The sequence below is a fragment of the Gossypium arboreum genome, chromosome 4, assembly GCF_025698485.1.
Source record: "Gossypium arboreum isolate Shixiya-1 chromosome 4, ASM2569848v2, whole genome shotgun sequence".
In the NCBI taxonomy this organism is placed as follows: domain Eukaryota; kingdom Viridiplantae; phylum Streptophyta; class Magnoliopsida; order Malvales; family Malvaceae; genus Gossypium; species Gossypium arboreum.
In genome coordinates this window covers 4,778,421-4,792,483 of record NC_069073.1, presented here as the reverse complement: position 1 = coordinate 4,792,483, position 14,063 = coordinate 4,778,421, and the positions used below count along the sequence as shown (strand labels likewise).

General features: G+C 34.2%; 2 protein-coding genes across 2 annotated transcripts; both read right to left on the bottom strand.

Moving 5' to 3' along the window:
• Positions 1 to 1,002: 1,002 nt before the first annotated feature.
• On the bottom strand, positions 1,003 to 6,977 carry LOC108458772 (G-type lectin S-receptor-like serine/threonine-protein kinase LECRK1). Its single transcript, XM_017758169.2, has 3 exons — positions 5,045 to 6,977; positions 4,384 to 4,415; positions 1,003 to 3,478 (listed from the first exon to the last, which is right to left on the bottom strand). Exons 1-3 carry the CDS (start codon positions 6,842 to 6,844, stop codon positions 1,003 to 1,005), a joined length of 4,308 nt encoding a protein of 1,435 aa, XP_017613658.2. The 5' UTR covers positions 6,845 to 6,977.
• Positions 6,866 to 7,673, bottom strand: LOC108460150 (S-locus-specific glycoprotein S6-like). Its single transcript, XM_017759518.2, has one exon. The coding sequence runs from the start codon at positions 7,385 to 7,387 to the stop codon at positions 7,007 to 7,009; it is 381 nt and encodes a 126-aa protein (XP_017615007.1). The 5' UTR covers positions 7,388 to 7,673; the 3' UTR covers positions 6,866 to 7,006.
• Positions 7,674 to 14,063: the final 6,390 nt, after the last annotated feature.

Sequence of the window (14,063 nt, the reverse complement as noted above, 5' to 3'; positions counted from 1 at the left end):
ATATTATTTTGGGTTGGGAGCACACCTGTTGATGGGCTGAGTTTTTTTGTATGAATTATTTTGGATTATAATTGATTTGGGTCAAATAGTTAAATAATTTTGAAATTTTGTAATAATTAAAATTTTTTAATTTCTCAAAGTATCTATCGGATCGAGCCTAGTTATTAATTTTTCGCATTTTATAGGTCCACTAAGAGTGTTGATCATGAGTTTTGAAGTTGTTCCATACCCAAAAGGGTATAATAGTTTAATGTTTCTATTGAGTATTAGCTTATTATATTAGTAATTTCTCCATTTTTATTTTATTTTAATTATAACGATTAATTCTATTTTAAATAATAAAAATAAATTTTAAAATTAACATATATTTAATTAAATATAAAATTATATAATAATTTAAATTTTACTATTCAGTATTAATATATTATATTTATAATAAGGCCAAACCTTGAGTAGAATTATTTTCTAGCCTAGATGAAACTCAATTAGGCCTGAAAATTTTTGTTCTATGTATAAAGGCCCAGACTAGAGCCTACCAACTCAAAAGTTTTTTATGTGGCAAAATGACCCATTAGTCCAATAGGTCACTATCCAATTATCTTATGGTAGTCCATTAGGCCGGGTTAGGGTCGTAAACCCGCCCTTATATGTGGCCATTAGTATGGAGCTACTGTATAAACTCATGTACTGTAGGCAAGTGATAGTTTTACACATATTACATAAACTCATCAACTGGCTACTGCAATACTGCTTCTTACAATTGGATAATCTGTTCCTGTAAGTAAATTCTTCATACTTTGTGTTTAATGATCAGACTTAAATCACCATTTCATTAATATATGATTTGAGTAATAATAATGCAACTGAATTTTCATACTAACAAACCAGTACATAAGCCAAGCCTATCATAGGAGGACACTACAGGAAGCATTTTACATATTTTATTGACAACTTACACATATACTTTGAGTGAAATGATTGATTGTTGGATCATCACTTGAACTAGATGAAGGAAGCAGTTGGACATGGAGGAATACATATATCAGTGATCCCTTCCAGCATCATTACTACAGTCTTGATGGAAGGACGAAGAGCTGGTTCATCTTGAATACACCAAAGTGCCACCATCACCATTCTTTCCAAGCTTCTTTTATCCACTTCTTCACCAAGCATTAGCTTATCCAACTCCTTTTCAACCAAACATCTATACACCATACTTGATAGAATGACCTCCTCTGGTTTTGATACATTGGTGTCCAAGTTCCGTCGGCAAAACACAGTCTCCAACAGCACAACTCCGTAACTGTAAATGTCAGCCTTCACTGATATTGGAGTATTTTTCTGCCACTCTGGTGCCATGTATCCTCTAGTTCCCCTTACACCTGTGAACGTCCTTGTTTGATCTCCCATCAACAGTTTTGCCAGCCCAAAGTCTGAAATTTTAGCTCTCCATAAATCATCCATCAATATGTTTTGCGGCTTTATATCACAGTGAATGATTGGAGTCTCACACTCATCATGCAAATAGAGGATTCCTCTAGCAACATCCAGGGCTATTCTTGTTCTTTCATCCCAATCTGGGGGCTTTGTTGACTTGAAAAGTAGATCTGCAAGGGAGCCATTGCCCATGTACTCATACACCAATAGTCTCTTGGAATCCTCAACACAGTATCCCAAAATTCGAACTAAATTCTTGTGGTGAGCTCCACCAATTGCTCGCATTTCTGCTTGGAACTCTTTTTCACCTTCTTCCACTAACTTCTCCAGTCGCTTCACTGCAATCAACTGTCTTCCTCTGTTTAAAGACCCTTTGTAGACTGCTCCAAAGGATCCTTTACCCAACTCTTCTTTAAACCCATTTGTTGCTCTCTTTAGTTCTTTGTATGAAAACAATGTCAACGTCAGCTCTTCCGTTAGGCCCAAATTTCCAAGTTCCAACAGCCTTTTGTATCTTAGAACTCGAAATTTATAAATGTATACCCCAGAGATTGTAAGCAAAGCACATGAACATGCAACAAAACTGAAAGTTAGAAGAATTAGCACCGTCGTATTCTTCCGTTTGATTAGGACTTTGGGTGGCTTTAATTCAGAGGGAACAGTGTCGTTGTCTGCTTCAAGGCTTATGATTCCCACCTTCAATAAAACTGTAGAATTCACTTGGGCATCAGGATCTCGTAGCAAATACCTGAGTGGAAGCTTTTGTTTCCTGCAAATCCCATTGTCGAACTGTGCTGCCTCACAATTGCAGTCTTCCAAACATGTTCGGCTGCACGCATCCTTGGACAATCGCTCTTTACCGTAAAAACTGCCCGTAGTCCATTCAAGACCTGGCATTGAAGTCATGTTATAAAAGGGTATATTGGCCTTCCCTCCTTTACAGTGTGCTTCAGAATAATTTCTCTTGCAGCCGAGGTTGTTCTGAAGAGGATCAATAAAATCAGTCCCGGGAAGGCATGCACAGTAAGGTCGGTTATCATTAAATGTGCAATAGCTGTTGAGACCACAAAAGCCTCTAACTTTACAGGAGTTTAACAACGCCCTCAATAGTGGATAAGTCTGAAACCCACCATCTCGCTCAAACAGATACGCATATAACCGGAAATTCCCATCAACATCAAGACTTGCACTGAAAACAGTACTGTTGTTGTTGCTGCTGCTTTCGTTGTAGTCATTGTAGGTCGGCTCTGGATAAAAGGAAAGATTAATTGTCTTGTAGATGGACGAATTATCGTTGTTGATGAGTTGGAGGAGGCCTGTGGCGTTAAGAAAAAGGCGGAGCGACAAGCCCATCCCGAAAGTATTTGTGCTCCAATAGGCATTTATAGTAGAATCTTCGGACTGTCGAGGGTATAGAACGAGATTACCATCTAGTTGCATACTTAGATGAAACCTTCCAGGTGAGTGATCATTCTCTGATGAACTGGAGATCAACTCGTGATTAGTTAATAAAGTCTGACCACCTAAAAGGGTATCTGTAGGTTGCTTGAAACTCTCCCAAATGGTATGATTGTCTTTGTTGTAGAGCACAAAATTGCCTGAATCTAGCATGGAGGCAGAGAAGACACTGATAGCCGAATTGTTTGGAGACGCAATAACATTCTTTTCTCCGCTCACAGCGATCGAAAGAAGCACACCGTTTTCATTTAATATCAGAGTAGCATTCGAAGTGACCGGCGGATCATCACGATTCGCTGTCCATACAACTTTGTTGTCGTTCTTTCCTCCGCCGTCTAACCAAACTCCAACAGAAAGGCCACCGCCTTGACTGTAAAAGCCAAATGCAAAGCGACCAGAAGGGGAACGCCATGGGATGGATTGAGTGGCCGAGGAAAGCGAAGATCCCAGCGAAATGATGCTGCTTGACTGCTTCACGCAGAGAGAAGAAAGGAGCAAGAGAAGAGCCCACACCCAAGCCATGGGAAATATGGTGGTTCTCTCTTCTATTTTTGAAGTGATGACGAAATAATAAATATAAGTTCTTTTTTTTATGCAACCAAATTAAAAAAAAAAATTGTTTAATTTTCTCATGTCATTGGTACATAATTTTGATAATTATTTTATATTGAATCTTAAATCTCGAACCCCAAGATTTAGGGTTTGGATTCAAAATTTAAAGTTCGAGATTCGATTTTGAATTTAGGTTCAAAGTTTAGGTTGAGGGTTTAAAAATTTGAGGTTTATGATTTGAATTTAATGTTTAAGGATTTGGGGTTTGTGTTTAGGGTTTAAGGATTTAAAGTTATAAGTTTGAGTTTGGGGTTTAGAATTCTAAATTCAAGGTTCAGAGTAGAAAAACTATCAAAATTATGTGTTAGTGACGTGAAAAAAATTGTTGAAAGGGATCATGAGTAATGTGGTGGAAATGATTAATAAGATAATTTCTCTATAGATGAGAGTATAACAATAATTTAGCTTCTTTACATTGTGATGGTGCAGCAAAATTTTATTGATGCTTAAAAACCTTAGTTTTTAGGATCATCGTAATGTAAGTTATTTTCTTTCTTTTAATAGTTAGTTTTTAATTATTTTAATTTTATTAATATTATATTGAAATCATTTAAAATTTTTAGTTTTTACATTTAAATTTTATTTTAAGTTATTTATTTAATATAATAAAAATTAAATTAGTTAATTAATTGAAATATTTAAATAAAATATATCAAAATTATAATACTATTAAAATATATAAAAATAATTTAATAATATTTATTTTTATTAATATTCTTAAGGTGAGCTTGAACTATCCATAGTCTCTCTCTAACCATAAATAAGAGGTTAATGTACTTAAATACACTCGAACACACGTCCTCTTGTATTGATAACATTATCCATGTCAATCGAGTTATAACTCCATCAACCGAATATTAAAATTTCTAAAAGCACATCTTTAGATATTTTGTTATATACCAAAATTTCTAAAGGAATATCAATATTTTTATGAAAAATCATTAGGATTTTTTATATACCAAAATCTCATTCCTAAATCCTAAACTAAAATGTATTATCAAATACCACCGTTTCTAATAACGTATCCTTTTATATTTTGATAAATACAAAAAATTTTATGGGACTGTCAACATTTCTAAGAAAAAATCATAATAAATTTAGGACGTACTAAGGTTGAAAATAAGCAAAAACGACACAAAAGGAAAATATATTGTGATTTCCATACCTTGAAATTGCGATACCTCCAACAGTATGGAAAGATGGAAGACACCCTCAAAGAAGACCCCCAATGTTCGAAACTGCCTGAGGAATCGAGATATCCTCTTCTAGGTATCGCGACACCAACATTGTGAGGGGGACAAAATTGGATAAAAAGAGTAATCTTTTTAATTGATGTATAGATTAGAGACCTTTCACTTATCACATTATAATTGATGTATAGAGCACAAAATGTTTTTCTTTTTAACAACCAGATAGTTTCCACAATGATAAATATTGAAATTTTAATTTAAAAATTACTCCTCTAATTATTATTAATTACATGAAAAACATAATTAAAATAAGCCCAACTTCAAAGTTAAAAACACTAATTAGTAACATGGGGAAGTGATGTAGATGGAGGGATCGGTACATTCATTGTTCCTTCCAGCATCAAGATCACATTTCTCATCAGTGGACGCAAATTGGGATCATCTTGAATGCACCAAAGCCCCACCTTCACAAACCTTTCCACCATTTTCATGTCCACTTCTTCTTCACCTTCCACGAGCTTATTCAACTCTCCCCCAACAAAGCAATTGTATACAAATGTTGAAAGCAGTATCTCATCTGCACTGCGACCTTCTACTTCTATGTTGCTCCTGCAACATACGATCTCCAACAGTATCGCTCCGAAACTGTATACATCAACTTTTACCGATAACAATGCACTGTTTTGCCATTCAGGTGCCGAGTACCATGCTGTTCCACTTGTACTGCTTGTTTGATTAGGCCTCAATAGCTTTGCCAATCCGAAATCCGAAATCTTAGCAGTCAATGAATCATCCAAGAGTATGTTGCTGGGCTTGATGTTGCAATGGATGATACTCACCTCACACTCTTCATGTAAATAAAGGATACCTTTAGCCACGTCCAACGCTATTCTGGTTCTCTGTTTCCAAACCGGGCGTTCATTCCTGTTGAATAGAAAATCCTCTAGTGAGCCATTGCTCATGTATTCATAAACAAGGAACTTCTTTGAACCTTCCACACAAAATCCAAGCAATCGGACCAAATTCCTGTGGTTATTTCTTCCAATGGCTGTCATCTCAGTTCGGAACTGATCCCTTTCTCCTTCCTTAACCATTCCTAATCTCTTAACAGCAATACTTTTACCATCCCCTGGCAAAGTTCCTTTATAAACCGCTCCAAAAGAGCCTCTACCCAACTCATCTTGGAAACCTTGTGTTGCTTCATCTAGCTCATTGAAAGTGAATGATCGTAGTGTAAATTGCTCGGCAAATCCTGAACTTTTACTTTCTAAAAGCTTCTCATAACTTTGGACCCGATGCCTGTATAACAAGAAGCTACATATTGCAATCACAAAACACAAGCTTGCAACGGAACCCAAACTTAAGCCCATAGTTAAAATGAGGTTTTGGTTTGCTTCGCTTATCAACATTGGACTTGTTTCAGGTGGGGGGCTAATGGTGCTACCCGGAATCAACTTGATGAAGGCTGTGGTTGTTATATTTACATGTTTTCTACCATATTTAAGCGGCAATGAATACAAGCTACAGTGATTTGGGCTATAAAGAGCTCCACCACAGGAGCAATCATCCTCGCAAGCTTTCTTACAGTCTTCCTTCTCCAGATTACGCTTCACAGAATAAAGATTACCAGCCCAAGACATATTGTCTAAGGTAGTGCTATTGTTGTGTATCACTACATCTCTCTTAGTCTCGCACCCATCTACAGTGAAATTCTGAGAGCAACCCAGGAATTTGGCATTCTCGTCGATAAATATGAAACCAGGAAAGCAATAGCACTCAGTATCGTTACCGCTGCTGGTGGAGCAGTAGCTGTTCAACCCACACCGACCTGGAATCTCACATTCATCATCCAAATTCTGCCACTTGTTTGACATAGTATTGCTTTCAAGTTGATGCGAGTACAATCTGAAAACACCGTCATAATCAAGGGTTGCTCTATAGATAATCATTGTTTCGTTCCCAGCTATCGAGCCGTTTGCCAAAACGTTTTCTTGGTCGAAACTTAGTGATGAATACAGTACTAGAACGCCACTCTCATTGAGATTCAACACGGGGGAAGAAAAGCCAGTACGGAAGACCCAGTACTCATAAGCAGCTGCAGAAGAAATATTTAAACTGGCTACAAGCCCATAAGACTTCAAGAGCATATAATAATGGCCAGTTGAGTGGTTTGAACTTGACACACTGGAAATCAACTCAAGGCTTAAATTCTGGCCTCCTAAGATTGTGTCGGTCGGGATATCAAAGCTCTCCCAAACAACAGACCTGTTCTCGTAGAGCACTAGATTCCCGGTGTCCAGCAACGAAGCTTAATCAACAAAATGCACTCCGGACAGATTCGCAATGGCATTTTCCACACCGTCCTCAGTCCGAAGAAGCAATACGCCTTGTGTAGTGAATTCCAAAGTAGCATTTGAGGTGACAGGCGGGTCATCTCTTTTTGCAGTCCAGACAATGGTGTTTTCTGGTCGACCAACAAGCCATATTCCGGCCGCATATCTTTCTCCTTGCCGGTAGAAACCAAATTCGAAATTCCCCGAAGGTGAGGCCCACGAACTATGCTGTTTTCCGGCATATAGTGAAGAACCGGGTTTGATAATGTTTGCCTCGTCTTCTTCAGCTATGACATTAACAGGGAAAGAAACCAGAAGGAACAGCAAGAGAATAATATTTGACGGTACATGAGCCATAACTAAGGTTGGGGTGTAAGCAAGGAGATAAGGGAGAAGAAGCCCTTCTCTGAATTTGCTTAGCTAAGCCTAAGGGTAAACGAAAAATAGTACATGTCCGGATGAGAAAGTTTTTCGTTTTCTAACATCATTTTCCCTTCTGCAGACTTCTGGCCATATCTCATACACCCTTAAGCATTGAGGATATTATTTTGGTCGTTGTTCCTAACATTGCAAGAACGAATAAAAGAAATGCTCATCATATTGGATAAGAGTCGGTGTATTGAAGGTGTTGTGTTTTATATGTTTATTTACTTGGTGTAATTGTTTTCATTGAATGTGTCGAAAACATAATTTAGATGATTATGAATGTAAATACTAATAATACCTCCTTTTTTTAAGAAAAAGAAAATACTGATTTTTTTTTTTCTTTCATTTTGATTAAAGTTGGGGATTTTATTAAAGTGTTGTTTAATAAATTAAAATTATTACATTTAAGAGTTAAATTTATATTAGATTTTTTTTTGTAAATTAGTAATATATATGTATTGAATTTAATTATATTATTCGAGTAAATATTGATTTTGAAAAAATATTTATGTTGTAAATTACTATTATATTTAAAATATCTATTTTTAATTTTTAACATTTTGCATTGTTTATTATTAAAATTCAATTTACAAAATGATTGTTATCTATTTTATGTTTATGTCAAGTTTTATAATATATTTTCATAATTTATTATAATGATACGGAGATTTTAATAAATTTATAATATATTTTGTGTGCATCCGCCAATATATATATATATATATCAAGTAATGTAATTTTTCCCATAATTTTATGAGCTATTGAAGAAAAAAAGCAAAAGAAACATTCAAAAATTACATATCTTATAATTAAATGTTTAATATTTTTTTGGGTGAAATAAACAAACTTAAAAGATTTTGTTACATTAATATAATCGAAAGTACCATTAATTTTGTCACTTTCAAGGAATACTAAAAAATTCATTCATCTCCACAGACACCATCTTGACAATTCAATTTGCGACTGAATTAGCTTCTTTCAAAACGTGTGATCTCTCAATGTTCGAAATTTCGTAGCTTCTGTTGGATACGCTTAACTAATGCTGATCTTGAACTAACACTTATAAAACTCCTTTACAAAGTAAAAACTACCTCAAGATTATCCTTGTGAATCGATAATCTGTTTAAGTCTTAATCTTGTAAAAGACTCAACTCATCAAAAATACCCCATAATTCCTCTTCAAAGATCGAACACATCCTCAAAAAGAATGATTGATTGAAGCCCAAAATCTAATTCCCTTAATAGTTTCGAATCACTTCCCCTATAAAAATACTACCTGTACTCAAAAGCATATAAAGCAGATACTAATTCATGACCAGCGACATTTGTTATAAAGTTGATGCTTTTTGAAAAGAAAAGAAGTTAATGCTTTTGTTTTTAAAAAGAAGAGACATCATAATTAATCCTTCAAATAAAGTTTTGGTCAAGTCGTCGCTCAATTGGAACAGAATATTTTAATTGTAAGTCTTTGATTAATTAATTCTGACGCTCAATTTTCGTTTCAGGAATTTAAAAGTACCATTTCTTGTGTGAATTATTATCTGCTAAATTAATGGTATATTTTTTACCTTCACAAATAAGATCACGAATTCCTCGGGTGTTTTATTTATTTATTAATGGTAAATTTTATTTAAAGTTATTAAATTATTAATAAGTTTACATTTTGGTCACTTAACTTCAAAAAGTTACAAAATGATCATTAAATAATTTGACAGTTTTCACTTGTGTCATTAGATTATTAAAATCGTTGTTATATGTTTTTCAATCGAAAGCTCTCACTCCTCTTTTCTTTTACAATTTAATTTTATTTTATGAAATAACTTTAAATATTACGAATCTGCGAACCACAATCTAAACAACGTAATTCTCTGATCTTTGATATTGACAATCAAATTGATTTAGATCTAAGGTATTATGTTCTTCTACTTAGTGATAGATACTGATCCGCCGTACCAATCGTTAAATTGTCACTTGAAACTCGCTAGTCAAATTTAAAAAAGAAAAAAACTTAACAACTAAATATCTTAAATAAAAATTTTTGAATAGTTTAATGACTATTATTTTATCTTTTTAAATTAAGTGACTAAAATGTAAATTTACTAATAATTTAGTAAATTTTTTTTATAGAAACACGTAATGATTTTTTAAAGTTTAGTTGGCGGAAATGTTTGTTTGTAATTTAAAAAAAAAAAACATTTGTCTTCTTTTAGGAAGCTTTCGTTCCGATGAAATAGAAAGAAACGTGAGACATCTGGCCTTTCACTTCACATGCCAAGAAAAGTGTTGGTCAAGTCCACCTACACACTTTTCAATAGTGATCCTTATTGCCCTGGGCGAGCAGTGTTATCCATTTGCAAGGAAGGGAGACCCAGCTAGAACGGGAGTAGCATGCGCGTGGATGGATCACAACCAAGAGCGACTGTTCTCATTTGGTAAAACAATGGAGTTCGAAGACATGCAACAAGGGACATTATTTGTAGTCCGGGAGGCATTATTTCATGCAAAAAGAAGTGGCCTCACGATGGGAATTTTCAAAGATAATGTTAATATTTTGGCTCAAATAGTAGACGGTAAAGGAAAAAGGAAAAAACATTTTCATTTGGAACTTAATGACATTTATAGAGGATATCAAGAGATTTGGGAATGTCAGATTAATCGACAAAGAAATGAGATAAATGCGGGGTTGGATTTCATTCTATTACTTTTTACTTTTTAACATTTTTGCATTGTTTATTATTAAAATTCAATTTACAAAATAATTGTTATCTATTTTGTGTTTATGTCGAGCTTTATAATATATTTTTTATAATTTATTATAATGATATGAAGATTTTAATAAATTTATATAAGTTAAAATGTTATATAACCTTTTATACTCTTGGTACATTTTGAATTGAATCATTTTACTTTTTATTTTAAGGAATTTAGTCCTCTATTTTTCAATTCAAAATATAAGTCTAATTGTTAACATTGCTAATTTCTTTTATTAAATTTAGGTTTATCATAACATCATTGTTTTAGTTACATGGCTATCAACTAAATATTTTTCTTTTTCAAAATGTCACACCATAAAGTTTAACAAAAATTTTTAATAATGTTAACAATTGGACCTAATTTGAAATCTAGAACGTAGATATACGAAATTCCTAGAAATAACAATACATGAGCTAAATTTCAAATTTACAAAGTGTAGGGTATGCCTCATACTTTCGGCCGAATAGACGATGATGTCACGCCAATATGCTTCCCAACTTTACGACGTCGTGATGACATGAATGGGGCCGTTGCGATGTGGCGATGTGTTCCCCACATAAATCAGATTTCTTTTCCCAGTTAAACTCTGCTATCTTTTCTTAGCTAAACTCTAATTACTTTAGGGGTATTTTAGTATGATTAGACCTCTAATCTTAGCCTATTTAAAGGGTTCTTGTATCCTTGTTTTGGGAGACCAATTAAAAAGATAATTAAAGATGTAGTACTGCATGACTTTTCTTTTAGGGGCGGCAAGATGTAGTCACAGATGAGTATTGGTAAGAGTTTTTGTGGTAACTATGGAGAGAATTTTGTACCCCTAAAACTCTGTAAGAGTTGGGGGTTTGTTTTTGAGTTTGATTTATGAGAGTTAGGATTTTGTTTTCAGGATTTGGGTTTGCAAGTTTAGCACATTCAGGTTTACTTTTTTTATAACGACCCGAAAGTCACTGAAATCAGAAACGGTGGTTTCAGAATATTGTTTTATATGATAGGATCAGTGAATATTATTTATTAATATTTACGAGGACATTACTGTAACAACCCAAAAGTCGGGGTGTCGAAAGACATACTTCCGGGACTCCGCTTTCATGAATCGGGCTTATAATTTTATTTATTTATTTTCATTTCATTGTTAAATATTTAGAGTTGCTTTAGAAGTGAATTGAATGATAGACTTATAAATTAAATTGTCGATATTAAAATTTAAAATACAGGGACCAAATCGAGTATGTGACGGAAAAATTAAATTTATATTAAATTGCATGGTGAAATAGGGTAAAGGACTCATTAAATAAATAGACCAAATTGATAAATAATGATAGTGGAAATGTATGAGCATCTTCATGAATTGTATGGTAGTTATATAATATTTATTATTTTATTTATAAAATAAAATAAAAAGTTAATAAAGGGATGTTATATAATATATTAGAAAAGAAATAAAGTTAAAGAATATGATAATAATAATAATAATAAGAGATAAAAGATATAATAATAAAGGGATGTTTATAATATATTAGAAAAGAAATGAAGAATATAATAATAATAATAAGAGATAAAAGATATGGTTGGTGAAAAGAAGATAAGGAGGGTAAAATTCTTTTGTTTTTTTTTTCTTTGCTGCCGAAAGCAAGAAGAAAGGGGAAGGGGCTGTTTGGCCATGGGGTTTAATGCATGTGTAAATTAGTATGAGAGTTTTACATGAGTCAATCCCTGACAAACTAGTATGAGAGCTTGGTTTAGATTTCGCAATCAACTCGTTCAAGAATGGCGACAACGAATTTCGATATTGAGAAGTTTGATGGAATCATAGATTTCAGATTGTAGCAATTTTATATAAAGTAGGGTGTTTAAAGCAAGGTTGGTTGCAAGGGGTGACAATCAAGTGGAGGGAATTGATTTCCTCGATGTTTTCTTTCTTGTTGTAAGGCACATGTCCGTTCGTGTATCACTAGCCCTAGTTGCATTATACAACCTTGATTTAAAGACTAGGAGTCTTTTGGTTTCCAAGTTTGAGAATGGTTTGGGCTTGGTTAACATTCTACAAAGATCGAGTTTGGCTCGTAACAGGGCATGGAGAAGAAGGAATGGTAAATATGAGTCAAGGTAGAGATTTGTCGTGTCTACATCGTATTTTCGGCCGAACAGATGATGACATTACAATGAGAAACTTCCAACGTTAAGACGACGGACGACGCGAATGGGAATGTTGCGACGTGTTCCCACATAAATCGGGTTTCTTATCCCAGTTAAACTCTAATTACTCCAGGGATATTTTAGTATGATTAGATCTCTAATCTTTGCCTATTTAAAGGGGTCTTATATCCCTATTTTGGGAGACCAGTTAGAAAGACAACTAAAGATGTAGTACTATAATACTTTTCTTTTGAGGGGCGACATGATGTAGTAGTCACAGATGAGTTTTGGTGAGAGTTTTCGTGGTAACTATGGAAATAATTCTGTACCTTTTTTTGTGAAAACTCTGTATGAGTTAGGGTTTTATTTTCGAGTTTTCTTTATGAAAGTTAGGGCTTTGGGTTTATACGTTTAGTACAATTAGATTTTTTCCCTAAATTGTACTCTCGTTTGTTTACTTGTTTTGTGAAAAGTTGATACCTTTTTTGCTCATGGTTTTTTCCTCTTTGACAGCTTTTCACGTTGTTGTAGGCCAATTTTAACCCATTTACATTAAAACCCAATTTAACCTTACCTAACCCAACAAAATTAAACCCATTTCAATAAAGATTTTTATTCATGTTTTTACTAATTTCAATAAATAAGGCAATGTTTCGCATTTTGGAACATCGAAGAATTGTGCCCTAACTTACGGGGTTTCGGTTCTCTTGTTGGTTCTAAATAGCTAAATATCCTTTTGAGTTTTGAAATGCACGGATTTCCAATTTAAATTAAAAGACGACCTTGTGCTCGGGAATTCATGGTATTGTGTCCTAACTTACGGGATGTGATACTTCGATATCTCGAGATAAGGAACTCTTTAAACAAATCGATTTAAGCTAATTCAAGAATTTTAAAATCAATATTAATAGAAAAGATCGTATTTCAAGTCCTTCCGATTTTTAATTTTCGACATTAAGACACTAACTAATCAATTCGGTACCAATTTTTTGGGCGTGTCGAGGTGCTAATCCTTCCTCGCACGTAACCGACTCGAACTCATTCTCTCAAGTTTCAGAGACCAAAGGCCCTGTTTTAGTAAACTAAAATTGATTTATTAAAACAAAGGTGATCCGATCACACCTGATAAAAGATTGGTGGCGACTCCCGTTTTTATTTTCACTTTCAAACAAAGTCGATCCCCGTTTTCAAAAGAATGGTTTCGACAGCTTGGCGACTCCGCTGGGGAATTCGAGAGTCAAGCCTTAAATTGATTATTTTTTTGTCTTTTGTCAAAAATCGAAAATCGATTTTAAATTTACTGCATTGCATGTTGTCTGTTATTTTCGCGACTCTCTTCATAATATGCTTGCTTTAAGTGGTTTAATTCTTTGAGGTATCTTTGCATATCGCATCGCATTATTGGTCGATTTCACCCTCTTAAGTGGAAGTGAAAAACTACTCCTTCGTGAGGTCTTCACCTTCAGATAGGATAGTGGATCGCTTTGAATACATCCGTACTGCGTCTTCGTGGGGTTTTCACCTCAGATAGCCGTAGGGAAATGTATTCCCGAATCGAACTTCGATCGAATGAACCTATAATGGGTGAGGATCGAGGAATCTGCTGGTTCGTACCTTTACTTTAGAACCAAACTACATGTAATGAGCCTTAGGAGCCTACCCTAGGTAGAACCACACCAAAACCTAGTGGTTACCTGATTAGGTGCTTATTTACTCA